The sequence below is a fragment of the Telmatherina bonti genome (assembly GCF_933228915.1).
Source record: "Telmatherina bonti genome assembly, chromosome: 10".
NCBI lineage: Eukaryota > Metazoa > Chordata > Actinopteri > Atheriniformes > Telmatherinidae > Telmatherina > Telmatherina bonti.
Genome location: NC_136628.1, coordinates 19,167,344 through 19,194,203, shown reverse-complemented (window position 1 = coordinate 19,194,203; position 26,860 = coordinate 19,167,344). Strand labels below are relative to the sequence as shown.

The window sequence follows — 26,860 nt, the reverse complement described above, 5'->3', positions numbered from 1 at the left end:
TACACACCGTTTCGTTTTTCATTTGCAGTTTGTTATGAGCTTTGACACTTTCTTTAAAATCATTTGATGTGAGAAACAACATTATAACTTTACTACTAAGAGGACGTTTGAGTGATTGTGTAAATTTAACATCAGCCTGGTATCATTTTCACTGCGAGCTTTAATGAAATCCAAGATTTCATTAAAGCTTTTAAAACTTTGTAACCCTGTGATCTAACAAGCTGCTACAAACATTAGAAGTGATAAACGCCTCCACTGGAAGTCCCTATGTTCCTCTGAAAGCAACTAAACCATAATTGTCATGGGTTCAATACTTATTGAAACAAACATTCAGTTTTCATGTTACATGCGCATGAGGTTCAGTCAGCCCAACAGTCTGTTATATTTTACTGCTACTTACTAATCTCTTCCAGATAAATTGACAAATGTATCATTAATTGACTAATAGGAAGTTGTTTGCGTTTTGAAAGTAGTTATAAAACTTTCATGTCTGTGCACTGAGGCCTTTGTGTAAACAAACACTCTACATATATAAATATTAATTGTAATACAAAACCCCCCCCCAAAAAAAAACCTATTGAAATCATATGATTAGATCGTTCATATAATCCAAAAACAATATTTTAACATAGTAGTTTGTAGTTGAAGTGTCTCCTTTAGAGTCTGACAGGGAAATCCTAATATTAGAGCCATGGCTTCATTAATTATCTATTTTCAATCCTAACACTCAGTTTTTAGTCAGAGTACATATTTCAGCTATGCTAATTGCAACCATTTGTCAACAATTTAAGCATCACAAAAAGCGAAAGTAATTAATAAGCAAGTTTCATGTTCCCTAGTCTGAAACTGCAACTTAATTTATAACGCAATTTAAAAACAAAGTTGACTAAACTGCCAGTGTTTTAGTTAAATAGTCTGTGTCTGCATTAGAACAAATAACTATTTTTAAAAAATAGCATATTAAACAATATGAAAAACTAATACTGTTGAATAAAATAAAATCAGCTAAACGCAAATCAAACCGAACTAAAATCAGATCAAAATGTCAACCAGCCAGAGTTGTATGTTCTTAATGAATGTTACTTTGATGCTAAAAGTATTGTGTCAAATCCGTGTTGGATCATATGCTGTTAACGAAAAAATATGTATTCTAACAACGATAAAATGGAAATATGCTGGTCACAATGGACTAAATAAGCTTTTGTGTTTACTATTTAATCTTTTTGGTGAAAGAAAAAAAAATACTGAAACATGGATAAGGAAATATTACACCAGTTTCTATTAAATGTTCTTTTATTTGGATTTTTCCTGTTTAGAAGTAGACATTACTCTGCAGCCTCTGACTGAGGCACAACAAGGAAGGAGGAGACAGATTGCTATTGATTTCAGATCAAATCAATACAACAGAACAAAAATTGACAAACAATTTCACTTCAAATCAGGTATTTTTTTATTTTCCCTCATTCAGCATTGAAAATAAAAACACTTCAGTGCATAAAACACTTTAACTGAACTTTCACAGAGTAGCCAAAAAAAACAAAACGTTAAATGAATGGTTGAGTTAAAATAATGGTAGGAAAAATACTTTGTCTTTTTCAAATGTTGATTCATAATTTTAAAAACACTTTAAAAAGTCCTTTAAAAGAATTTAAAACAAAACCTTCTACAACCTGGCGTCAGATGGTAAAACTAACCAACTGGAAATTGCAAGATGGCAGTGAACTCAGGCAGACACACCCAACCAAAATGTCGACGTGGTGAAAAATCAAATAAAATGTAATAGTTGACTAATGTTGTGCACATTAGTGTTGTTAGTTCAGTGTTGGGTGCAAATTTGACAAAGGTTTATAAAAGTAAAGATCTAGTATGCTAATAAACTTGGGGTCCACATATGTGGATGTTAGGACTTAGTTCTGTTTAAATGTAAACATGTTACTCAGTGTTAGTATAAACGGTATGAGTGAAAATGTAGTTCGGGGAGAGTTTGTTAGAAAAAAATCCGGACCAGTGACTTTCAAACTGGTGGTCAGGACCATAGTCATGGTCACGAGATAATTTCAGGGGGTTACAAGATAATTATGAAATTATAAAAATTAGAAATATACAATCTACATTTTTTAAATAAATTTGCGATTCTTTTTTTAAATTGTCAAAATGTAACTGTTAATGCAGCGGTAAATCTGTGAAACTACCTAAAAAACAGCAGAGTGCATGCCACGTTAAAAATCTGAATACAGCACCATTTTGGTGAGAAAAGGTGAGACAAAACTAAAAACATGTAGGTCTCTTGTCACAATGGTGGGCCAAATCCACCAAAAACCACTTTATCTTCCTTATTTATGAAGTTCTGACATTTAGAGGATGCTGTAGGATGACCCATGTGATATATTATGCAGTCCCTCATTCGTCGCATGTGGGTGGGGGTCATAGACACTAATGTATGTTATGTTATCTTGGGAATCGTGGCCCATAAAGTTTAAAAACCACTGCTCTGGACAATTCAGAAGTAGAGGAGCAGACACTGATGACCCCATGGAGGATGTTGATTACTCTCCTCCATCCCAGCTGGCAAAAAGCAATCGAGAGTACACAACACCAACAACCATAAAATAGCAAACAAAATAAAACAATAAATAAAATACAGACGGTTTAAGATTTCTAAAAGCTTGTCAGTGACACAGTCAGTTCAAGGCCAGAAAATGTAGATGCATTTTCAAAGACTTAAAGAATTGTGTGCTTTGCGCAGAAGTTATTCTATAATCCTGGCTGCCACACAAACGCTGCATTACATCTACGTTTTAACTTATCTCAGGCTATCCTGAATAAACTGGCTGGTTGGCCAGAGTATGGAGTGTGTGGATGTTGAGGTTAAAATTTCCAAACCAAATGATTTCAATCTTCTTTTTGTTGAATTTTAGAAAATGTAACCAAATTCAGGTTTTAATTTCAGCCAGACAGTTTAAAAATAGTGTCAGCACTGTCCCGCTGCCAATTGCATTTGGCCTGTAGGTCTGAAAGTTATCAGGAAAACAATTAAATGGTAACGTGTAAAACAGTGACAACAAAATGGTTAAAATGGAAATTTGTTCAGGATAGAAATAAATAGATGTAGCCTTTGTTACAAAGTGGTTCCTTGATTAGAAACACGGTGTAAATGGATATGTTCTTTTATTCAAAAAGAGCTTCATGTTCAAAGACAACAGCTCATTATTATATTTTTTGGTTCTACCACAAGTAGCTAAAAGAAATCTAAAACTCAAGTCAAAGTAAAGCTCGAGTCTTAATTGTTTTCTACGTTTATGCTGAGGAGATAATGATAAACCTGTAGATATCTTTTCCCGCTCCTGGAATCAGTATGAAAATGTGGCGAGACGGGGGAAGTGTGTGCATTAAGTTTTGACAACGCCACTCTGGGACTTTCACCCCGAGATTAATGTAAGCAACCCTAACCTCAAGGCCTTCAGGTTCGTTATACTAAAAGAAGCTTGAGACAAGTGTCCGATTATAAAAGAAATCATTTTATTTAAACAAACATTAAGATAAACAATTACCTAAAGAGTCTGCATTGAGCTTACCGGGGGGGATGAGTGGGCTAAGCCAAGGTGGAGGAATCCGACAAAACAGTAAGGGCCACCCCAGGCACACGTGAAGGACTTTTTCCGTTCTCCCAAGACACACAACACAGGCACACGTGATGAACATGCAAAACAGGGAGTGGGTAATCACACCAAACGGGATCCGACACCAAGGCAGCACCACTGCCACCACAAGCTCTCAGACCACTAGGAATAAAAAGAAACAAAAATGTTAAAACACACTTAACACAATAAAAAAAAGGAACAGCTGCAGGTCAGCTGCAGGGCAACGAGTAGTGACACATCGCCTCTAATGCACAATCTTTGTAGACTCCAACGCAGCAGCCGTGAAGGCGAAGCAGCGCAAACTCCAGCTTGGTGGAGCGAGTAATATCTCCGCCACGTCAGCACCGGCGAATTTCATAAAACCAAGCAGTTCTTTAACAGTAAGCAAAGCAGCAGCAATGTTAGGGAGATCAGCAGAGCAGTAGTCAACCAAGGCACATCCAGTGCATTACAGCAATCAGCTGACTGCAGAACCGCTGTGCTTTACAGCTCTCAGATTTTCCCCTAGAATAAAAAAAAAAAAACAAAAAAAAAAAAACAGTAAAGTAAGTGTCCCATGCAAGTAGAAAATCAGCCCCCCTGTATCAGATTTACATACCAGGATGCAGCGTTAGTCTCGCAGAGGAGTCGCGAGCAGGAGAAGACGCAGCGTGGTGCGCTACCTATGAAAACAGCCACTTAAACATGTATACTACTTAAAATATAAGAAGCCCAACTAAGAGACCTACCACAGCGATGCAAATATACGGCCAACTCCGCTTTGAAGCAGCGAGGGACCTTAGTGATGGCCGGACGTTGCGCAGTCAATCAGTCACACAGGTGAGCGCTTGCTGTCAGTACCTGGCTCCGCTGTTTAAATATGTCGCCCCCATCAGCTGATTGGCCAGCAACGCAACTACCCATCTAATACTGCCACAAAAACATAACAGAACTGCAGTAAACATTTATCTCCCAGTGCTGTTGTTTGTTGTTTCAGAGGAATCCTCCTGCAGGTCAGATGCAGATCAGTGTAATCATTTATCCTGAAGCTTGACCTGCTTGCAATTCCAGGCCAGACCTACATTATGTGCTCCGTGCCCTCATTTCAGGATTCTCACAGCTCTCTTCACACTTCTGCACATACTATCTGAATTTTTCTTGGCAGTTCACCAGATAGATAACGCTGTAGTTACCACAGTATGAATGAGAATATAACTCTCCCCATATCCTGTAGTAGAATGCACCAGCATAACTTTTTTTTTTTATACGTTACCAGCTGGAGAACAAGGAGCACTTAACTCACTAAAAGCCACTGAGGCATGTGTGTAAACAGCAAAGGAATAGAGAATCCTATTCCTAGAACATAATTATAAAACATAATTATAATTTGTTGCAAGTTATAAGGCCTTCGTGGTAAGAAATGCTTTTCAGAGCAAATCTTTGTAGGCTATCAGAGAAAATAGCAGTTGTGAAAATGTAGTGGCAAAATGCTGTTTCAGTTGCATTCACTGTTCGTGATCCATGATCGTTTTTTACAACAACAAGACACGTAACCTGTTTCCAGCCAGATTACATCTTCTGATCATGGTTCAAGTCACCGTGGCGTGGTGCTCATTTGGACTTTTAAGCTGCAGATGCAACCCGTGAGAGTGGAGTCACATGACTGATTACCATCAACATTTATTTCCTCACGAGAGAAATCTGCTGAGTTTGATAAGTAATACATAAAATATCTGATACATTAACCAATATCTGTGTCTGCTAAGCTCTCAGCCATGGACAAAACTAATGCGCCGTTTAACCTCAGCATGTTACAAATGAAAGAATGTAGAAAATCATTTGTCTTACGGGGACAAGAACTGGTCCTTTCCAAGCAAACAAACCTATCATGTAATCATTGTTTTCACACAATGATTACATTTTTTAAAAAAAACAACTTTTTCTTAATATTTAACCTTCAAGAATTAATCACTCACCTCCATTTTGCCTCTTAATTACTAAAAAGACACAAAAAAGATCCATTAATCCTACTCAGACTGCTTGCATTTATAATTACTTTTATCTAAAAAGGCTAAAGTAACAACAGTAAGATATCTTTGTTCACATTAGCTGCAAAAGGAAGTGTGCTTATGCAGAATTTGTCAGTATAAAAGAAAATGACCTCACTTATTACTTGGATTGTTACCTCAGTACGCATTTAAATCTAAATAGTTTTACAAGTTCTTTGACATACCGTGATCTTTATTTTATAAGCACTAAGAGTCATCCAGACAATGAAGCAGGGCTATCCTATAACTGTCCAGTTGCTTGTTTAGGAGACATATACAGTATTTTGGGGTTTGTGGTCCAGTCGCCATCATACCATCCTGTCCATGTCCATGCCTCCAAAACATGAAAACATTACAGACCAAATCTGAAAACCGAGGGAGAATGAGCATGAGCATGAGTCTGGAATCAAATTTGCATTAATGACTTGTGATTCTGCAGCTACATTGTTTTCACAGTGAGAAATACATCATATGTTAACAATGATGACAACACTTTACTCAAACAAAGCTTAGATGATTGATGAAGGTAAAATTTCTTTGACATTGAATGGAATACAACTGAATACAGAGCAGACTTAGGAACTGCTTGGCTTATATAGTAAGCCTTCTGAGTTTAAAGTGTGGGAGATGTCAGAGATGTTCACCTGCTGGACCCTGTCCAACACCAAGCACTGAGGGAAAGGGAGGGAACAGTTTAGAGGGGGGAAATCTTACTGTGGTCAACAAGTCTACAACTTTACGAAGAAGTCAAGTGCAGCTTTCAGAAAGTTTGAAAAACAGATGATAGAAGAGAGGGGTAATTATAGAGGTGGTTTCATCTAACATTGAATGTGAAACTAACTAGGCTGAAATAAGGCCGGTTCCTCATAATTCCATAGATGCTGTGAAACTATGAAATTATAGTTCAATGATAATAATCACAGCTGTATGATGAAGTTTGTTATTTTGCATTTTATGCTTGAACTGTAAATGTGAATGTTCTCTTCATCTGTTCAGATTCATTGAGGAAGTCATGCAAAGCCTCCAGAAGCTGCTGCAGAGGAACCTTTACACATATCTTCATAACTTATAGAAAAATCAAAGTTTAGCCAATCACTTGTGGTCTCCAATGCCAAAGCTTAGTTTTATTTAGAACTTTTAATATCCTTCACAAATTTTATTATCTTATTATTATTATTGAATTTTGCAGTTAAGCATGCTAATTACAGTAAATGTAAATTAGACTCAAAATAAAGTTTAATTGTACAATACCTGCTGCTGTGATTGTAGTGTATGAATGTGAATGTATGTGAATGCAGCAGTGTAATAATGTGGATGTTCTTTCTGGTTGAATCCAGCTACAAGTCAGCCAACAAGTAGCAGCAACAAGTAAACAACTGATCCTAATTTCCATTTAAATGTGTCACGTATTTTACCATATTTATTCTCGCCTGTTGCCTACAACAGCAAAATGGCTAAGCCTCTGGCAATGTACTGCATGGTACTTTCATGAACTTTAAGACAGCACTTAAATATTTTGCAGCCCTTCCTGATCATAAACTGCTGATAATCTTGAGGCCAGTGTTTGCATCATCTGATACTTTGCCTCAGTTAATGACCAACTTGCTTCACAAGCTGCCAGTTCAACTGCAGATGAGTGCATCCACAAACAAGTAGGTCATGTAAAAAGAGCTTGGCATGTCAGATACTACTTCCAGTTTTGCAGACATACTGATCTTTAAAGCATTATTTGCATGATTTTAATTGGAAAACATGTACATTTTCCAGACTGGTCAAAAAGATGGCCTTTGAATTAGGGATAGATTGTTTCCTTCCTAAAGACATTATCTCGTTAGATTGCCGTTTATAAGACTTATCATGGTTAGCCTCTCTTTAGCAACAATGCTGAAAAATTATTAAAGTGTGATAAAGTGTTCACGTATGCAAGATGAAAGCATTTCCAACTGTGATAGTGTCAATAAGGACTGCTTTTATAAAAGAACAAATGTGTTAGAACATACATAGAAATGACAACACACAATCATACTAAAGGAGCCAATTAGGTAACATTTACAAAAGAAACCATTAGTTTGCTTCTTTAAGCATTTTTAGGGTTGTCCATAACCTGAGGAGTCCTTGGTTTGTCTTGGTGGGATGCAACAGAAAACTTTCTCACTCTGCCTCACTGAAATATGACACTTAAAAGAGCTGTTAGTCTGGTTCTTATGGATGTCATTCAGGCTCTTTGAGCTGTCTCTCGTTGCTGTCTCAAACTGTTTCACTTCCTGGTTTTAAAGACATCCCTCCCTAAAAGCCCAGCTTATTTTAACCTAAAGTTTTATAGGAAACTTTAACTTGTGAACAATATCTTACTGTTGAGACTAAGTGGGGGTTTGGAAGCTAAACTGTACACCTCGTACATAGATTTTCATTTCAGTGTGAATGTGGTTATTTCTCAGATCCTTCGATTGAATCTGTTGGAGTGATGACAAGCTAATTATTGTCACTAGTTAGCAGAAATGTCAAGTGACCAAGTCATAAATGGTGCATAAATTTAAAGAATATAACTGCACATTTTTATATACTTATTAGTGAAATACAAATATTCAAAATATGTTGAGAATTTAAATAGTGAAGCTAAAACTTGGTTTTCCATTGGTATTTTACAATATGTCATGAGATGGCATTTATGTTTTTGTGCATGTGCCAGATTAAGAGTCAGAGCACTCTGTTCTCCGGCAAAGTTAATGGCTTGAGTCTTTGAGTTGGGCCGCTTGAGTTGGTGTCCCAGGATCTTCTTTTCCCGGATATCTCTATCTTAAGGACTGTCACATGTCAGATTGTATTCACCCCAAAACCCGCCCCATTTTGGCAAAACATTGACACAGGACCGGTCATGGTGTCAAGTTTCATAGACTACATTCTGTACCCAGTACCACCCTTCAGTCCAAAGAAGGGGCTTACATCCCCAGGTGTGGTATCAACAAGGCCCTTCTCTGTGAGGTTGGAGCCATTTGCACTGTGCTGTTTTACTCACTAAGTCCTGTTGTATGAGGAGCTGTACAACAACGAGTCCATTCTCTTCTACCTGCATCTTTGTGATTGTCCATCTTCCATCGGTGAGGTTCTCTTGGTTCATGATCAAATTACCAAGAAGGGTGGTTTTTAGAACACTCCACCAGCGTGCCCAGGACTGGTTTCTCACCTTGTTCCTTTCCTCAATTGGCTAAGAATACCAGCCCTTGGTTGTTACTACTCAATTTTCCTAAGTCCAGCAAATTTGGTTGTACTTCTTGGTGGTTCCGTGCTGGACCTTCAAGTGGTTCATGGCTCAATGCCGTAGTGGTACAGGATAGGAAGAACTGCACCTAGTTAATTGCGAAAATACAACAACATCCAATTTTCTTCTTGTCCTTAAATTGTCCATAGTCACGGTTTCCGTAGATCAGGTTTGGCTAAAGGCTGCCTTTGACGAGGGTGAGCTGAGCGTTTGTAATTTGGTGAATAATAGATTTCAAATTTTATAAGTGGATCCAGTGATTAACTGCAGTTGTTTTCAATTGCAACTGGTTGCAGTACGGGAGCAGACCTGGGCACTGGCATGCCAATGTCGAGCATGTAGCACCACTAGGGATGTGCGTCATGAAGCTGGCCACAACATACCAGACTTGCACAAAGTGCACCAAGTGGTGACGCTCAAGATGTGGACCGCAGAGCTGGTGGCTTGAAAGCCAGCCTAGTTGGCAGGAAAGGTGACTGGACCATCCTCTCCACCAGCTCTGGTTCTGGGTACAGCCCAAGTAGTATTCCTACCAGTGTGCTGGACGTAATGCTCATTGGGTGTTTCTGCTCATGGCGCTTGGACGGTCTCCTTCTTCAGGTACATGATGGGAGGGACACCTGGAGGGTACGGGTTCTGGTTGTCCTCTGGTTGGAAGCGTTCTTTGTTTCCTTCAGACAGAGAGTTATCATTTCTTCTGCTGGTCCATGGCTGGCTGGTTCATTCTGTTATGGTGCTTGAAGAGCTGGACCAATTGCAAAACAGAGAGGCAAGAGGGCAGAGGAAATGACAAGACTTGTATTTTATTGAAATACACAAACCTGGGAGAACTACAAACAAACAATTACCCAGCAAATGAAAACAAAAACCAAGTATTGTATAGTCTACACACACACAAAACACAACGGGACACAGGTAGATTGCATTAACAAACCATGTGTGCCTATTCCAGGTGAACTAATTAAGAGGACGAGGAAGATAACCCCAATACACAAGAGGAAAAAAAGAACAAAATAAGACAGGAAACTAAAACTACAGACCACACAAAAACACTAAACCATGACAATCATGTCCGTTCACTTCTTCATTTCTAAATGACTCTTGTTGATTTGAACAAGTTTCACAACAGTTCACTCTCCGGCTTTGTAATGTCAGCACTTTTAAGCATGGTGACCATCACATCCCATCTGACTCAACTCTACAGCCTAACGGTCTTACAAAGTCAGCATTATTACATGGAACAACTGGCACACATTCATTTAGTTACAAGTTACACATATTTAATTCTTATCATTAACATTTGATCTCTTAATTTCATTTAACAACCTAAGTGCACATTACCAGCATAGCTAAGTAGCATACTGATTTTTTCTTTAATGAATCAGTGTCTTCTCAGCATGCAAGATGTTTCCTCTTTTTGAACCATCTTGTCAGATATAAACAGAAAAGGTGGCTGCAGGCCACAAGAGGCCTGTGTCCTGTTGGTCTGCACATTAAGTGATCCCAGCAACCTCCAGGATACTTGCCACTGGCTATGACTGGCTTTCCAAAAGCCATAGCCACCTTAAAAGAACATAAAAGTCATTAGTTGATCACTGCGTATGAACCTCATTTACATGTCTTTTTAGTTCAATTTTGCTTTTGGATTTTTATTGCAGTATTTTATGGGATTTCATGTGTATGTGTTGGCATGGATGTGAGGGTTTATGTGAGTGTGTGGCACTTGTGCATGGGCTGGGGTAGTGATAAGTGGAGACTAGTTATTATTGCTATATTTCTATATTTCTACATTATTTATTAGAGCTGTTTACTGGTGCTTGTAAATTTCATTTTCTCATGCGATGGCAAATAAAGGAGTCCAAGTTTAAGTCTATTTAGCTAAGAATACATATGAAATATAAAGATACTCTGTTAACATGTTTAAATTGAACCCAAAGAAATTTCCAATATTTCATGATTTTTCTTAACTTTTTGTGCAGTTTAGACATTTGTCAATATTGTCTTGTTGCTGTAGATGTAATGTTGAATTCTTTTAAAAAGAAATAAATTTTCATCAATCAACTCTGCTAATGTCTGTCATTGTGTCCAGCTGGGGAAGTTAATGTGTACCTGAGACCACTTTTAAAATGTTTATGTTTTCAAATATCCACTGAATGTCTTTTTTCACACACCTTTCCCCACAAAATCTGCATACTACAGCTTGCTCTCACAAAAAAAAAAAAAAAAAAAATGTTTGTCCCATGAAAGACAAAAAGAATACAGCTGGAACACAGAAACTAGTTAAACATCAATAAAATGTATTTTTAGATGCTCCTGGTTTGTCATTGACTTTTTATGTGTGTCTGCGTGACCCAGTAGGATGATACAAATTTCTCCCATAAAAACTGTAACATCATGTTATGGGAAGGGCTGTAAAGAGATGACGCAGTGAAACAAATCTTTGAATAGAAACTAAAACAAAAGATGAAATTAAATTAGACTTTTTATATGTAATACATTCTGAATTTATTATTTATCTTCTTAGTTTTACCCCAAAGCACTCCGTATCCATGTAAACACACACACTGAATACACACATCTTTTACTAAGTTTGTTTGTGCATCTGTTACAGTCTTATATGGTTACCTATCAACCACATAACAGGGTCTGCCCTGGCCACTCATTACCTACTGACAGCAATAAAACAGACACACCCAGAGCTACCATGGGCAAAAGGTTAAATCATAAAAACAGTCATTTGAAAAAGGACTGAAAAACACCACCAACACGCCCGGGTGATAAAAGAGGTCAGTAACCAGAGCTAACCTGATTGGCTTGGTTTGAAGTTATTTCCTACAGTAGGAGGGCCAGACTAGTTTGTGATAAAAATGATTTACAGGTTCAGCAACTCCTTGAGAGCAGCAGACCACAGGGAAGCATTTTAGCCGGCACATGAGCAAAGAGTTTGTGCGCTTTTCTGGATTCTGCAGCAGCTAAAACAGCTATATTATCCACAGAAGGTGTATCTTGTGGAAACGAGAATTAACAAAGAGGAATTTTGAGGACAAATTAAAGGCAGTGGGAAGCTACTTTTTTTTTGGAAAATTAGACAATCTCAAGCTTCCCTTCAGAAGAGAGGACGGACGTATAAAAGATTACATCATGGGATCGTTGGGACTTGAGCTGACTGGCATTTCACTGTCCGTACTGGGCTGGCTGCTGAGTGTGGTCAGCTGTGCCCTGCCTATGTGGAGGGTCTCTGCCTTCATCGGTGCCAACATTGTCACTGCTCAGGTGTACTGGGAGGGTCTGTGGATGAGTTGTGTGGTCCAGAGCACGGGGCAGATGCAGTGTAAGGTCTACGATTCTATGCTGGCACTGCCTCAGGACCTCCAGGCAGCCAGGGCACTCACCATCGTCGCCATCATCCTGGGAGTGGTGGCGCTCCTCATTTCCATGGTGGGAGCGAAGTGCACCAACTGCATCGAGGAAGACGGGGTTAAAGCCAGGGTGATGATCTCATCTGGAGCCGCCTTCATCACAGCCGCTCTGGCACAGCTGGTGCCCGTTTCCTGGTCGGCACACACCATCATCATTGAGTTCTACAGTCCAGTCATTCTCTCTGGACAGAAGATGGAGATCGGGGCTTCACTATATCTGGGATGGGCTGCCACAGCCCTGCTTTTAATTGGGGGGGGCATTCTTTGCTGCAGTTGTCCTCCAAAGGAAGAGAAAACATTGAGGTACAGCATGCCCCCCAAAAGTCGCATAGCGTACTCTGCTGCTCCAAGGTCCACGGCTCAAAGCTCATACACCAGAAGAGACTATGTTTGAGAGAAGATTAGCGATTATACCTCTCTTTGCATCATATTTACACATTTTCTGATCATTTGTACGTTTTCATACATGTATAATAATAAAACTGGTTTAACTAGAAGCAGGTGCTCCCTACAAATAAATAGAAGTGCATATGTTGGGGCTTGTTGCTTGTATGTAAGGCCATGAATATGTGTAAATATATTTCAGATCTCCCTGAATCGATATGAAGGTGTTTTACTGTTGGTTGGTGATATTGTTCATTTATTACCATTGGATGCAAAATGATCCAATGGAAATAATTATCATATTTCTGAAGGTGAAACACTGAATGTGATAAAAGTTGTTTTGATAAAATGTGTTTTATTTCCGAAACTCAGTGAGGACAAATTTCCTGGAAGAAAACTGATTTCTCTCTTTTTTTTTTTTTTTTTTTTAAATATTTATTTCTGCTCATAACGTGGCTACATACATACAGTGTGCATCATCATGCTCTCAAAGTACACAGATACGCTCTTCTAACTCAAATGAGTTTCATGTCATATTTTCTTGATGTCTTTTTAGAAAGGAAGGAGATGGGCTGAGTCACAGAGATTATGCAGCTCAGCAACACAAGGAAGGTCAAAATGGAGAAGTGAGCATAACACAAATTAAGGAAGTCGTGTATTGAGCAATATGTAGACAGTTTCATAGGTATAATTTTCATTACATTTCAGATTTTAATGGCTGTGTTAGGACATTTCTCTGTAAAGAAAAAAAAACTGTTGAAGCTTTTATGTATTTGTCTTTTGTGTGACGTATCTTTTCTTTCTTTTAACTTTGACGCATATTTCCTATGAGTTATAACACATTGTATATGAAGAATGGGATTGTTTGTTTGTAGATCTGATTTAATTAATATAAAGAATAAAGTAATCAGAATTCTCACTGTAAAACATTTGGCTAATTTTATTTGACTTTTACATGGAAAGCAAATACCACAACAATGTAAGTTGTAAGTTAAGTTTAGAAATTACTGAAGTTTTAAGGTGATTTGACGTGTAATGATGACATGCAGGGTGGAGGAGACACAGGATGGGGATACTGTCTCGGGATGTCAGCAAACATGGTTTTTTAGGACTTCCATGAAAATAAGGGTGATAGTAGGTACAAATAATGACAGAAGGATGGGAGATGTTAGAAGGAATGTAAGGGAGAAGGGGACGAGATAAGATAGAAAGACAAAGAGAAAGAAAGAGGGATGTTGGTCAAACCGATGATCGACAGTAAAGTGGATGAGGAAGGGTAGATGAATAGAGGATGTATCAGAACAGGGATGTAAGAATGGGGTCAGAGGACAAGACAAACGAAACTAAGGAAGTGAACCACTTACCAGGTGATTAGAGGTGTGATGGAGGTGTGGTCTTGCTCCCAAACCTAAGTTAACAAGTTGACTTCATTTGAGTCTCAAATGATAAACAGACAGCAGAGCTCATATAAGAAAGAAAAAAATGTAAGAAAATTAAAATACGAAGAAAATGGTAAACAGAAAAGTAAATAAAGGAATAAAACAAGAAGAAATGTGTCAAGTGCTAAACAGATATTAGTGGGACTGAACCTGGTCCAACTAAAGTTGTCCAACAGCTGAGAGGAAAGAGATTTTGATTGTGCTTTTGTTTTACTAAGGGGCAAAAAAAAAAAAAAAGAGCGATCTGAGTAAAATGCTCAACTCAAATGCAAGGATGTTATCATAATCATGAATCATTAACTACCTGATCTGCTTAATTCAGTAGCCAGCAATGAAAAAGAGACAATATTGCATGATACCTTCATTCATACTAAGAGCAGCAAAGAGCTCTTAGTATGACACAAAGAACAACAAAAAATGATCAGTAATTTTATTTATGTTCTCAGTCAGACTTTTAATGAAAAATTGTGTTCTTTTAACAAAAATAGACTGTGACAAATTCTGAGCTTTCACAGATGTAAAAAAAAAAAAAAAAAAAAAAAAAAAAAGCGTAAAAAATTCATTTCTGTTTGTGGACAATAAAACATATGATGTTAAATTTACTTCTTTTTGGAGTTTCCAACTGTTTTTTTTTTTTTTTCATCTACGTTAACATGTGGTCTCAATCATTTCTTTTTGCACATTGTTTTGATTGTTTCTTTGTTTTTAAAATGTGCAGTAGTTACATTTATGCCGGATTAAACAACATATGGCTTTGAAGCAATACAAAAAAATGTGTTAAAATCTCAGTGGCATGTCTTTCAGCACATCAGGCCTTGTAAAGCTATATATGCACTGAAACAAACTCAACATGGCTTTTTAAACTTGCTCAGTAAATTAAAAGTGTAAACCTGAACAACAAAAGTTTTTTAACTTATTAAATAATTCCTCCATGATTTGGGATCAAAATCAATTTTAGAAATTTTGGATAAGCGTTATGTTTGTTTATAAGCTAAAGAAATGTACTTATATTTCTTCGCTGACAGCAGTTTTACAAAAAATTTAGACATGGGTGGGAAAACAAAAATCAACAAGCTGAAAGAGGAAATCCCATCTGGCAAGAGTCAGACTTCATGATCCACAGGCACTTTTTTCCCTGTTTTGAATAATCAAATGAGTTTCATTTGTCAGAAGAGCAGTCTGTTGTTGCTTCACCAGTACAACACCTTCCACCCTTCAACATTAAACAAATCTCTCTCAACATCCAAGCAATGCTCTTGTTATGTAACATGACGGACATACTATAAGCCGAGTGATACTCTACCAATAATATTCCGTACTGTACTAAGAATTTCTAATGGCTCAATAATCGTCACTATTGTTTCTCGTTAAATCTTTTAAATGTTTAAATTTACTGTTTTATATGCTGCTGACAACACTGTAAATTTCCCCCTTTAAAGATCAATAAAGTTTTATCTCCTTGTAGCCTGTAATAATTAGTAGTAGCTACTTTTATATTAGTTATTAAATGATAAAAGGTGTTATAATCTAAGTGCATAAATACACGTAGCCTAAGCCATCAGCTTATTTCACAGGAGTAACAAAACAGAAATATCCACATAACCTACAACATTAACTAACATTATGAAAGTACATGAACGTAGGTGTGTTATGGTTGTAATTATTCTCCTACTATGATAATAACTGTCAATAATGCAATATTTAACAATGTATCTACTACTACTGGGTTCATCCATTTAGGGTTCATGGCTGGTCATTAAAGGGCTCAATGTGTTGCTTGGTTATTTTAGCTATCATCATTGTGTTTCCTGTTGTCTTCTTTAATCAATCTGCTTCACCCCGTTAACCGCACTGTAGCAACTACCCCTCTGCCACTCACTACAGCTCCTTCTCTGCCCCGCGGTCGCTGAGTGCCGAGAAGGGTTATAACAGGTAGACTCGCCCTCTTCTATTCCCCAGCTAGCACTCTGCGGGGCGCCTGTGCGGTCTCCTATGTCATTAAGATATCTATGCCGTGTGTGTTCTGGTTCATTGGATGGCGTGGTGATCAGTGGACTTTTCTGTGTGGAGTAATGTCATAACTGCGTCTCGTACCTTAACTGATTCATTTACCACTTCCCCCGTTGGCAGCCTCGTTCCAGGACCCAATTCTCAATTAGACAATGTAATACTTGTGCGTAATGGTGAACCGGACGTAGATGTTTATTTTGCAATGATGACTGGCATATCCGCAATAGCAATAACTGGCTGTTGTTAGCAGAACAGGTAGGTGTATCTACCGGGGTTGCCTGTGTGGTCTGCCAGGGGCCAAGACCTGTACTGCGTTTGCTCTCTTCCGCGAACCCTAACCCTAACCCTCTGAAATATGCATTTCCTGGGATGTTCCTTTCCCTGTTACGTCCCGCATACAGTCCCCTCCCCTGTATGGTTCAGATGTGACAAAGCAAGTGTTCACTTGCTTCATAAGCTCCTCTCCGGGTTTTGGTTTTGTTGGGTTTTGGACCATGCCTGGTGTGACAGTGTTTATGCTAATTTTCTGTGGCCTGCGCTGACCTTTGGTGGTGATGTGGTGGTCTGGTTCTTAGGGCTGTGCTGCCATCGAAGTGGACTGGTAAATGTGCCCCTGTCACTCTTCTCTCACCTACAGCTTTCTTCCTGGGTTTCCCATCTGCCCCCTTATCCGGTCACTCAGTCCAGGCACTCTGTTCATCCTGATGACTCAGCTGCTTTCGCCTATGTCAACGCTATTGGGGTTCCATTGCAGTTTTTGCTGCCCTTCTTGTTTTGTGTTTGCTGTTGCGTTCTGTGTATCAGAGCCTTGTTGGTTAGGCTGATCGACACTGCCTTAGGATATTGCGTTCCTCGGCTTGTGTATGACCCTCTTCCTGCTTTCGATCTCCCTCTCTCTGAACCTTTTCCCTTCTTTTTTGATAGTGATGGCTTTTCTGATTCTGACACTGACACGTGAGTATTTTTCCTTTCAGGATGTTTGATGACGAATGTTCTTCAACCCTGCCGGGAGTGACCGTTCTGATGTTTTAGATATTCCTGTATCTCTCTAAGAAGTTATTTTTTTTTTCTGGATTTGTTTTGTTGTTTTATTGTATCCATGAATTGTGTTTCTCTTGTGTTGATCCTGAAATGATCAAATGGGGGGAATGTGGTGAAAATTGTGCACATAGTGTAGTTTTAATGTTACTCCTTTATTAAGCTGCTTTTATGTAGTACAAAATATATATTCTGCATAGTTTAGAGTAGTTCAGAAAGCTTGCTTTAGTAGGTTCATGCATAAAACTGAATGTTCTGTTCAAGGTCTGTTTCAGCTTTGACTGTTGTTATCTACAAGCTAGCAGTTGTTTTGACTAGTGCTGCCAGGCAAAGGTTATTTGTGTATGCCTAAAGATCGCTGTAACACCCTGAGCAGGGACAGAGCTCTCAAGACCTCTTGCTCGCAACAACTGTGCATTGTCAATAAACTGGACAGAGCATGGTTGATGTCTAGATTTATTTCCTTATAAGATAAATTCCACAACAGTATCTACACTAGAGGCTAAGTTTGTATTTGCTTTATATATCTATATCTACATACATATATATATATATATATATATATATATATATATATATATATATATATATATATATATATATATATATATATATATATACATATATATATATATATATATATATATATATATATATATATATATATATATATATATATATATATATATATATATATATATATATATATATATATATATATATATATATATATATATATATGTTCATCATGGCTACTTCGAATATTTAGAATATTTATTTCTGCCTATGTCCTCAACAGATGTGGAAAGAAACAAATTAGATTGACTCAAGTTACTTACTCCAGTACATTTTGACCCCAGTATTTTATTTTAAGTCAGAAACCTTACATTACTGAGTAAAAAAATAAATGCAGGGAAAAAACCTCAGCCTGAACAGACATTAAGCTGAATGTCAGAAATTGTACTTCTCCACTGCTGTACTGTCATGTTCGATGCCCACTAAAAGGAATATGCACAGGCTTACATGGGCATGTGCAGGTTTGTGTGGGAGGGACTTTACTGATGAACTGTTTTAAAGTTTATAAAAAACAGTGTTTGACTGGATTTATGACTTGTCTTTTTTTTTGCATCAAGTAATTAAGAGTAACTAACTTATATTGAAAGTTCATATTTACTTTAATAGGCTACTTTTTTTTATTTTGCTTGAGTAGATTTTTAGAAGGGTATTTTTACTTTTACTTGAGAAGTATTTAAGCAAAGTAAAGAAAATTTTAATTAATAGCAATTTTTCAGTACGTTTTCAATGACTGCTCCTCAGAAATAAATGCCACATGTTTGCAATATACAATGTCCAGAAAATCAATGGGGGAGGACAAGGACCAGTTTGAACATTTGCAAGATCACAGGAAAGATGGCAGCCAGTGTGCTTGGGTCAGGAGCCTTACATACATCTATGTTACCACTGCTGTACACTTGTCTGGCATGATCACAAAATTAACCCAGTGGTAACCCAGTGGCTTTATTGTCACCATTTTGCTCACAATATACAAATTCAACTCTATCCAGTCTGAATTAGCCAAGATGCCCCCCCCCCCCCCCCCCCCCCCCCCACCCACCCACCCACCCACCCACCCGTCCACCCGTCTGATGCTAAACACAGGAAAGATGCAAATCTGTTAACAATTACACTAGCAACAACGCCAGTTGTATCTGCAAACACAAGGTTTGACAGCAAGTATTCTCAGCCTAACAGAGAAAATAAAAAAATGTCTGCATTTGCTTGGGTAGTACTGGTTTAACTGGTCTATTTCTGTGTCAGTGGACATGCTTGGGTTAATGTTGATACATAAACTGGAGATGCTTAGGATAAAACAACAAACAGATTACGTCAGTCCAGCTGTTGTTTTGTTTGTGGTTTCTTGACGTGATCACCTTGGGATCTAATTTGCCCTCACACTTCTAATGTCACAACATTTTTTTCCAACATGTGCTGTAAGGTATTAATATTAAATATTGTTATTTGTGTATGTTTAAAATAAAGTTGCTAATATGGCACTGTAAAATACTCTGTATTAAGCAGAAAAAGGAATGTTAATTCATTATTTTTATTTGAGATTTAACTACATAGTCATAGGCTTGTTAAAGAACTGCTCCTTTTTTTTTGTTTATGGGTTTTAACTAATTTGATTTACAGCAAAACTAAATAGTAACATAATATATTACAATTTTTTTGGTTAAATACGTTGAGTCACAATGGCATCAGACGGAAGAACTGAGTCATAATTAAAAGTTTGTGATTATTCAACTTCACCAAGCACTACAAGAAGAGCATGTTTCCCAGATATCACGTTTGGGATGTTGTGTTAGTATGTAAAACGATACTGAGAGTCAGTGTGTGCTTAAGGTGTCTCTGAACTGGCTTATTATGTTTTCTCTCTGCTCATATTTGCTCTTGGTGCAGTTTTTCCAGTTTAATCCAGTTCCGATCATTTTCTGACCACTGAATCCCAACTTGTTTCAGGTTGAAGTTGAGGAGTTGAGGATAGTTGGAGATGCTGGGAACAGGTAAAATGGTCTACTTGTAAATTCACTGCTTAGTAAAATATAACCTGATACACACACACACACACACACACACACACACACAAAGAACTAGTAGGGAGCAAAGGTTTAGAATAATGAGGAATCTGTGTATTTTTCAACCTGCAGTTGTCTATTTTTGTTCACAGCACTACTGGAAACGCAGTTTCTGCCACCGCCTCTGTATGTATTATGTTTAAGGAACTAATCAAGTTGCTGACAGTGGAACATTTGCTTCCCTTTACACTGAGGAGAATTTGGACTTGTATACTCACCTCTTTAAAATCTTATCTACTTTATACACACTTCAGACTCACTCAGTCATCTGTTCGAATCATTCAAATCAAAGTGGATTCAATTCCTAGAAGAAAACAGGTGAGGTGCTTTTGAAAGTGTTGATTTTTCTTGGAAATCAGGAGTCACTTTAACCCCACCCTGCCACCATTACACCTTTTCTCCCCTGTTCTGCTCCCTTATTCTATAAGACATGCACAGGTGGTGTTTTGTGTGCCTATGTGTGTGTGTGCGTGTTAGTATGTATGTGTGAGTGAACACAACCTCCTACTGACATCATTTGCCATGGGACTCCTCCTTGCTCCCGTGAGATATATAAAGGATCTCTTGTTTCCGTGGCAGCATTCCATGGCCACATCACACCCTCTCATAAGCACTCCAGTTGAAAATACACCTCAACAACAAAGCACAGGACTCCTTGCTGGGATCTGAAAGGCTTTGTTCCTCTTCCAGTCGGTAGACTTCCTGTTTAAAATCTTTTTCTCTCCACAGACAAAGAGCCAAAATGTCGATGGGTATGGAGATCGTTGGCATTTCCCTTGGATTCCTTGGATTTGTCATGGCAATAGTGACTTGTGCTTTGCCGATGTGGAGGGTCACGGCCTTCATCGGAGCCAACATCGTCACTGCTCAGACCATCTGGGAGGGTTTGTGGATGAACTGTGTCATTCAGAGCACAGGCCAGATGCAGTGCAAAATCTATGACTCGATGCTGGCTTTGTCTCAAGACCTGCAGGCCTCCAGAGCAATGGTGATTATTTCCATTATACTTGGGATACTGGGGGTCATGATCTCCATTGTTGGAGCCCAGTGCACAAACTGCATTGAAGATAAGCCATCTAAAGCCAAAGTGATGATCATCTCTGGGATCTTCTTTGTCCTCGCTGGTCTTTTGGTCCTTATCCCTGTGTCTTGGAGCGCCAGCGTCACTATCATAGATTTCTACAATCCCTTAATGATTGACGCACAGAGGAGAGAGCTGGGGGCATCGCTCTACATCGGCTGGGGAGCAGCTGCCCTGCTCCTGATTGGAGGGGCAATGCTGTGTAGCCGCTGCCCACCAAAAGAGAAGAAGTACAAGCCACCAGTGATGGCATACACTGCCCCACGCACCGTTAGCGCAGGTGGAGGGTATGACAGGAAGGACTATGTTTAAACAACTCTAAATGCTTAGAAAAAAAGATGGAAAGTAGAGTTGTACATGTGTGTGTGTGTGTGTGTGTGTGTGTGTGTGTGTGTATGTGTGTTGCTGTCTGAAACCACAGGGTGTATCCCTCTAAAAGACTCCGAGATGAAAATGTTTGTACAAATACCAATCTTTCTGCTTTAGTTCTTCGTGAAGAACTGCTCCTTTTCTAAATCAGAAATATGAAAGTCTATTTTCCTGTAACTTAATTCTTTTAAAAGGTTTTAGCAAACGAAACATTCATCCTTGCTATTTCATGGAAATCCCAAAACACCTGCTACTTGCTTTTGTATGTGTTGGTCAGCTGTGTGGTGTCGCGTTTCATTGAAACCTGCTGTTAAATGCTGTGTGTCTGACAAGGAAGAACCAGCTCTCATTTTACATGGATTTGGTTGTGGGATTGTTTTGTGTGTGAGTCTGTGTGTGTGTGTGCGTGTGTGTTTTGCATGTGATATTTGCTTAGGAGAGTTTCAGCTGAAGACTGAAACTAAAGGCGGATCACTGATATGGCCTGAGGAAGCTGTTTTATCTTCCACCTCACAGTTTCACTGTTGGATGACACAGAAATGGTTGTTTTAGTGCAGCTGACAGTCATAGACTGTTTTGGGTCCATATGTGATTTCACAGTTCTGTAAAATAATGTAATTATGATGTATTTTAACATGTTTGCATGTTCACATTTTAATGTTTAGAATATATCTAATGTATATTTGCTTGTTTTTGGTATATTTTTCTACTCTTTTTTTTTTTTAACTAATTTTCAAACAAATATTAAAAGGACCTCTTTAGTGTGTCTGACATCATCCCTAAAGAAGATAGCTACAGCTGTTTTAAATCCTTAGTTTCTAAATTGTGTTTTGTCAGGAAGTTTCTCTAATTTTCTGTGCAAACACAGTTTCAGGAGCTGTATGAGTAAATACTTCATGTTTTATTGTAATAACAGAAATTTACAATGAGCAGAAAATTGCAATAAAGTTTCTTTGTTCATAAGAAAATGTTTCATCTGTTATTTAGAGCTCAGAAACATGGCAGAAGGATCTTCACAAAGTATGTGCAACTAAAGCACAGAAGGAGACCTAATCAAACTTTTTTTAAAAAGCTAAAAGTAGGGAAAGGTTTTAGGAACTAGGTTTCTTTGCTTAGCCTGCAACTGAGTTAGATTCATGTATCAGTTTATACAGGTGTGGCAGGTGCTGGCGGCTTTGTAGGGCTTGTATGGCAAAATGATCAACATTTAAGAGCCTTCTGCATGTGGCTACTTTCTGAAGTTGACAATTGAGCTCCCAGGGTGACTTTCTGACATCATAGCACATTTTATTTTTATATAACACACATATATATATATATATATATATATATGTACATTATATAAATATATATATATATATGGAGGAGGATCACTGACTGGAATTTGACCAATGTCTTCAGAAAATCTGCTAATTAGTCGCAATGAATTTCTTGAATACATAGTAAACTACATATGAGCTAATGTTTTACTTGTTTTTTTGCTACATTTTAATTTGTGCATTTAATGCCACAACATCTGATAATCATTCTGATGTTACCAAGTTAACACTAAAATATTTGTTTTTTCCATTTGATTAGTCTAATTGTAAATTGTGAACTTCAGTGTTTCTCAAAATAGAGAACACCAGTTCTTCTAACCAGGTGTTGAGGAACAGATGATAAGGACATTGTTCGGTCCTACTGTTAATAGTTTTGCCCCTTATCATTTTCTAGCTTTAAAACTAAGGCTATAAATATGACTGTATGGCATAATAGATTGTTTCCTATCAGAAACCAATGGAGAAAACTTCAAACTATGAGACCAAGTTGAACACTTCAATGTGAACGCTGGTATGATGTTGGGTTTGTTTTTACCAGTAAGCCAGGTTTGTATGCACCACTAACAAGCCAATATAAACACACCGACCATTTTGAAAAGCAAACCGTGGCTCATTCATCAAACACAAGCAAGAAGACATTATCAGAGAAAGAGAGCAAGGAAAGAGAGAAGGAGACCAATCAAAAGATAACAACAAGAGTCATGATAAGACTGTCTTTCAATAGCTTGAGAGATCTCACAGTGCAGGTTGGATGCAAGATAGATGCTGAGTCAGCAGCGTGCGTCGCTGAGAAATGGCAAAAGTTTTGTCGTGCATGTTTAAAGTCAGGAATTTAATTTAATCATTCCAAAATGTAATTTCCAGGTTATAAAAGAAAATACCAACATAAAAAGTTGTTTAGGCTTTACTTTGCCGAAGACATAGTATCACATAGTATCTTTATAGATGTGCCAGCTAATTATGACTCAACAAAATGCCTTTTTTTTAACCTTTGTCAAATGACAACATTCACGAGAGTCGGTCAAGTAATACCAAGAATCAAACCAGTAACTGTCTGGTTGACTTCATGTGCACCTAAGTGAGACATAAGCACTCAACTCTCAGGACACTCCTAAAGAGAGGTTAAACATACAAAACATGTTTTCTGGCAATAGGTCACTACATTTGTGTCCATTAGATTTAGGATTTACAGTAATCAACAGAATTATGTCTGGGTTTGCAGTTGTCTTGGATTAGTAAGAAGCTTCTATTTAGTGTTTTGTAGAATGTGAGAAACAAGCAAAATTCTCACACAAATGTTAAAATAACAAGCTGCACTTTCAGCAGTACAGGCTGTGACTGACAGTATGTGGCTGTTCTCGGTTATCTGTTTCCTCTCCATTAGTATCTTCAGAGCTCTGCAAGTCTCATGATAGAGTTTGAGCTGTATTTTATGACTTAATGAGGACATGCACATTTTACATTTCCAAGACGCAGACATAGATATATCTGGTAAATGAGAACCACTGGGAAAGACTAAAATAGCAACTAATGGGACAGACAGTGGTTTTCCAAAAGCATCTCTCTGAATGGAAATGCCCCACATATGTGTATATGAAACAAAAACACAGTTCTGGGGCCAGTAGTCTTTGTAGCACCAATGATTTTTTTTAATGTAAGGAAGGAAAACACCACTTCAAATATGTAGAGCATATTATTTGAGCCAGAAGTCAAAGCCCCAACTACCCTGTTATCTTCAACTGAATCTGCATTATAGCTGCCTGAAAGTTGCCCAGGACACACCACCTCCCCGTTTCCACTGATCAGCTTATCTATGAGATCTGCGACACAGTCAAAGACCTGAATGTTACTTTGCAAAGCAGTCAGGTGGACTATACGTTGACTGCAGTCTTCTGTAAAACCTTTACTCTGGTATCCAGCGTTCAATGAAATGCTGCAAAATGTTTATTTATTAACAGATGTCTTTATGAAGCTGTAATAATGTTGAAGGATCTATAAACGAATAAACTGAACTAAATAAAGAAGTAGATAAAAGTAGACAGACAATAAATAGTATCAGACTCTGTTCTAATACCAGAAAAAGACTGCACCTCCAATATGAAAAAGCCCTTTCTTGGAAACTGTCTGACTTTTAATCAGATGTACAAGAGTTTGTTTATTTCTTTAAGATAAAAGACAGAAAACGCAACTATGCTAGAGCACAATAACAGAAAAAATCTGCATTTGATGGTTTCTAATGAGAGTTAATATTTTTCATTATTATTCTCTGAGGACCCCTTTTGAACTTTGCTTGTTAAACACTTGTATATTTCAAAGATCTCTGAAGTAAACGCCGAGTTGTCATAGATCACTAAGGGAGGCAGATGTTACAGTGAAGCAAAGGAGAAAAGAGGTTAAATGAGGAGAAATTTGATCCAGATTTCAAACACAGAAAACCTGAACTGGTTGCTGTTACGTCTTTTTGTTTAACTGTCTGTATACATTATCTCTCTGAAAAAGTAGCCTCTGGGAGCTGAGGCTTCATGGTCTCTGATATCTCAACATGGCACAACAAAGTCACAACAGTGATGTTGCTGCTCCACGCAACATACTGAGACCAAACAATGAATGACTGCGTAGCCACAACAAGCCATAGAAACACAAACCATGCATGATGAATCAATCGTCAAGGAGCTTACAGATGTTAAAGATAAAGCAAATGTTTCTTTTAACACTTCTTGTTAAACCACTGTGTTGCAAACAGAGTGAGCAACAGAATTAAAAATAAATAAATAAAAGGCACATCCTCCACTTCCCTTTTCTCCCCTCAGTGAGATCTGTGACACGCTCTCCCCCAGGTCCCTTTCTCACGCCATCGCTATGGTGACAGCTTAAAGTGTGCTTCATCCCAGAAGACACATCTCCCATAGCAATGAATGTAGGGAGATGCAGCAAAGAAGCCCAGGCTCGCTGAGCACTGTTTAAACAGATGGATTGTGCTTATGTCCTTGTATGTGACACACATACAAAAGAGGGAATGAAAACAAATGATCTCATCACAAACCAAAACAAAGCAATGTCGGGAAACCAGGATAAAGTGAGAAGGGAGAAAGGAAAGAAAACATACTTACATGTTTGCAAGAAGATTGACACAAAAATGGCTCGCATTCATTTCCATCATGATTATTTGTGCAAACGACCATTCACATGTTAGACATGCAAAATATTCATATATATAACATGACAACATCACAGCTGGAAAACAAAACTGGAGACTAGAAAGCTGATTTAATGCTTCCTAAACAGATTATATTTTTACCTCATTTTACTTCAAATATCAAAGTAGAACATTTCTGCTAAAAAGCTACAAAGCATTTTAGCATAGCAGTACAAATAAAAAACAGGTAGATGTTGGTTATGGTTCATTTTATGAGGTGATAGAGCAGTCTGGTGAAGCTTACACACATATTAAGCTCTAAACTTGTCCAAATCAAAATTTTCTTTAAAACAATGATTAAACATTTTCTGAAGCATTATGTTTTCACAGAAGGCATTGAGCCCATTTCATGACACTGTTGCATCCCCTTGTGGCTTAGAAAATAACATTTTTTCAACCTGTCCTCACTTCTTCCTTAATAGGATTTCAAAAGTTTTATTAGAAACCATGAAAGACACTCCACAAATGGGTTTCATGATATAAGACATTTCAAATATATGTTTGTCTGTAAGTGAAATATTGCTCTAAAACCAGCAACTGCTGTAAATACTGCTGTGAAAACATTTTGATATTTGTGGATGCACATCTGTGAATCAAGTTTTGCTTTTTCGTCCATCTCTTATGTCACTTTGCTGAAAGATGTGTTGAGGACTTACCACTGCACTGCAGCTGATTTTTAAAAATCAGAACAATGTACACACAATAATCCTCAAATAGTTCCATAAATATCTCAGTTGAAAAACTTCTGTTTTTAGATTTGTGTTGTTATATCTTATCCAGAATATTTGATTTAACACATTTTGATTAATGATTTAACAATAAGTACAGCTTGCAATGTTTAAAAAAAAAAAAAAAAAAAAAAAATTCAGTCACTACTGTTACACGACAGGAGATGAGCCAAAAGAAGGTCCACTTCTGTTGGAGCCTGAAGTAGTATCAGACACTGCCCTCTTGTGCATATATATTGTCCATTGTTATTATCAGATTTATATTAAAGAATGTGCATACAGTAAACATAAAAAGAAATGTCAAGAAAGATTTC

The 26,860-nt window shown here is 37.7% G+C and overlaps 2 protein-coding genes across 2 annotated transcripts; both read left to right on the top strand.

The window, feature by feature from the left end:
• Nucleotides 1-12,068: 12,068 nt before the first annotated feature.
• LOC306761489 (claudin-4-like) lies at nucleotides 12,069-12,740 on the top strand (the record flags this gene model as incomplete). The annotated part of the gene is made up of 1 exon (XM_079247681.1): nucleotides 12,069-12,740. The coding sequence occupies one exon, from the start codon at nucleotides 12,069-12,071 to the stop codon at nucleotides 12,738-12,740; it is 672 nt and encodes a 223-aa protein (XP_079103807.1).
• A 7,711-nt stretch (nucleotides 12,741-20,451) lies between these two features.
• LOC306761493 (claudin-3-like) lies at nucleotides 20,452-22,221 on the top strand. Its single transcript, XM_079247685.1, has one exon. It carries the CDS (start codon nucleotides 20,596-20,598, stop codon nucleotides 21,244-21,246), a length of 651 nt encoding a protein of 216 aa, XP_079103811.1. The 5' UTR covers nucleotides 20,452-20,595; the 3' UTR covers nucleotides 21,247-22,221.
• Nucleotides 22,222-26,860: the final 4,639 nt, after the last annotated feature.

Excerpts from the sequence above, each read along its gene's own strand:
- LOC306761493 (XM_079247685.1), top strand. The coding sequence starts at position 20,596 with ATGTCGATGGGTATGGAGATCGTTGGCATTTCCCTTGGATTCCTTGGA.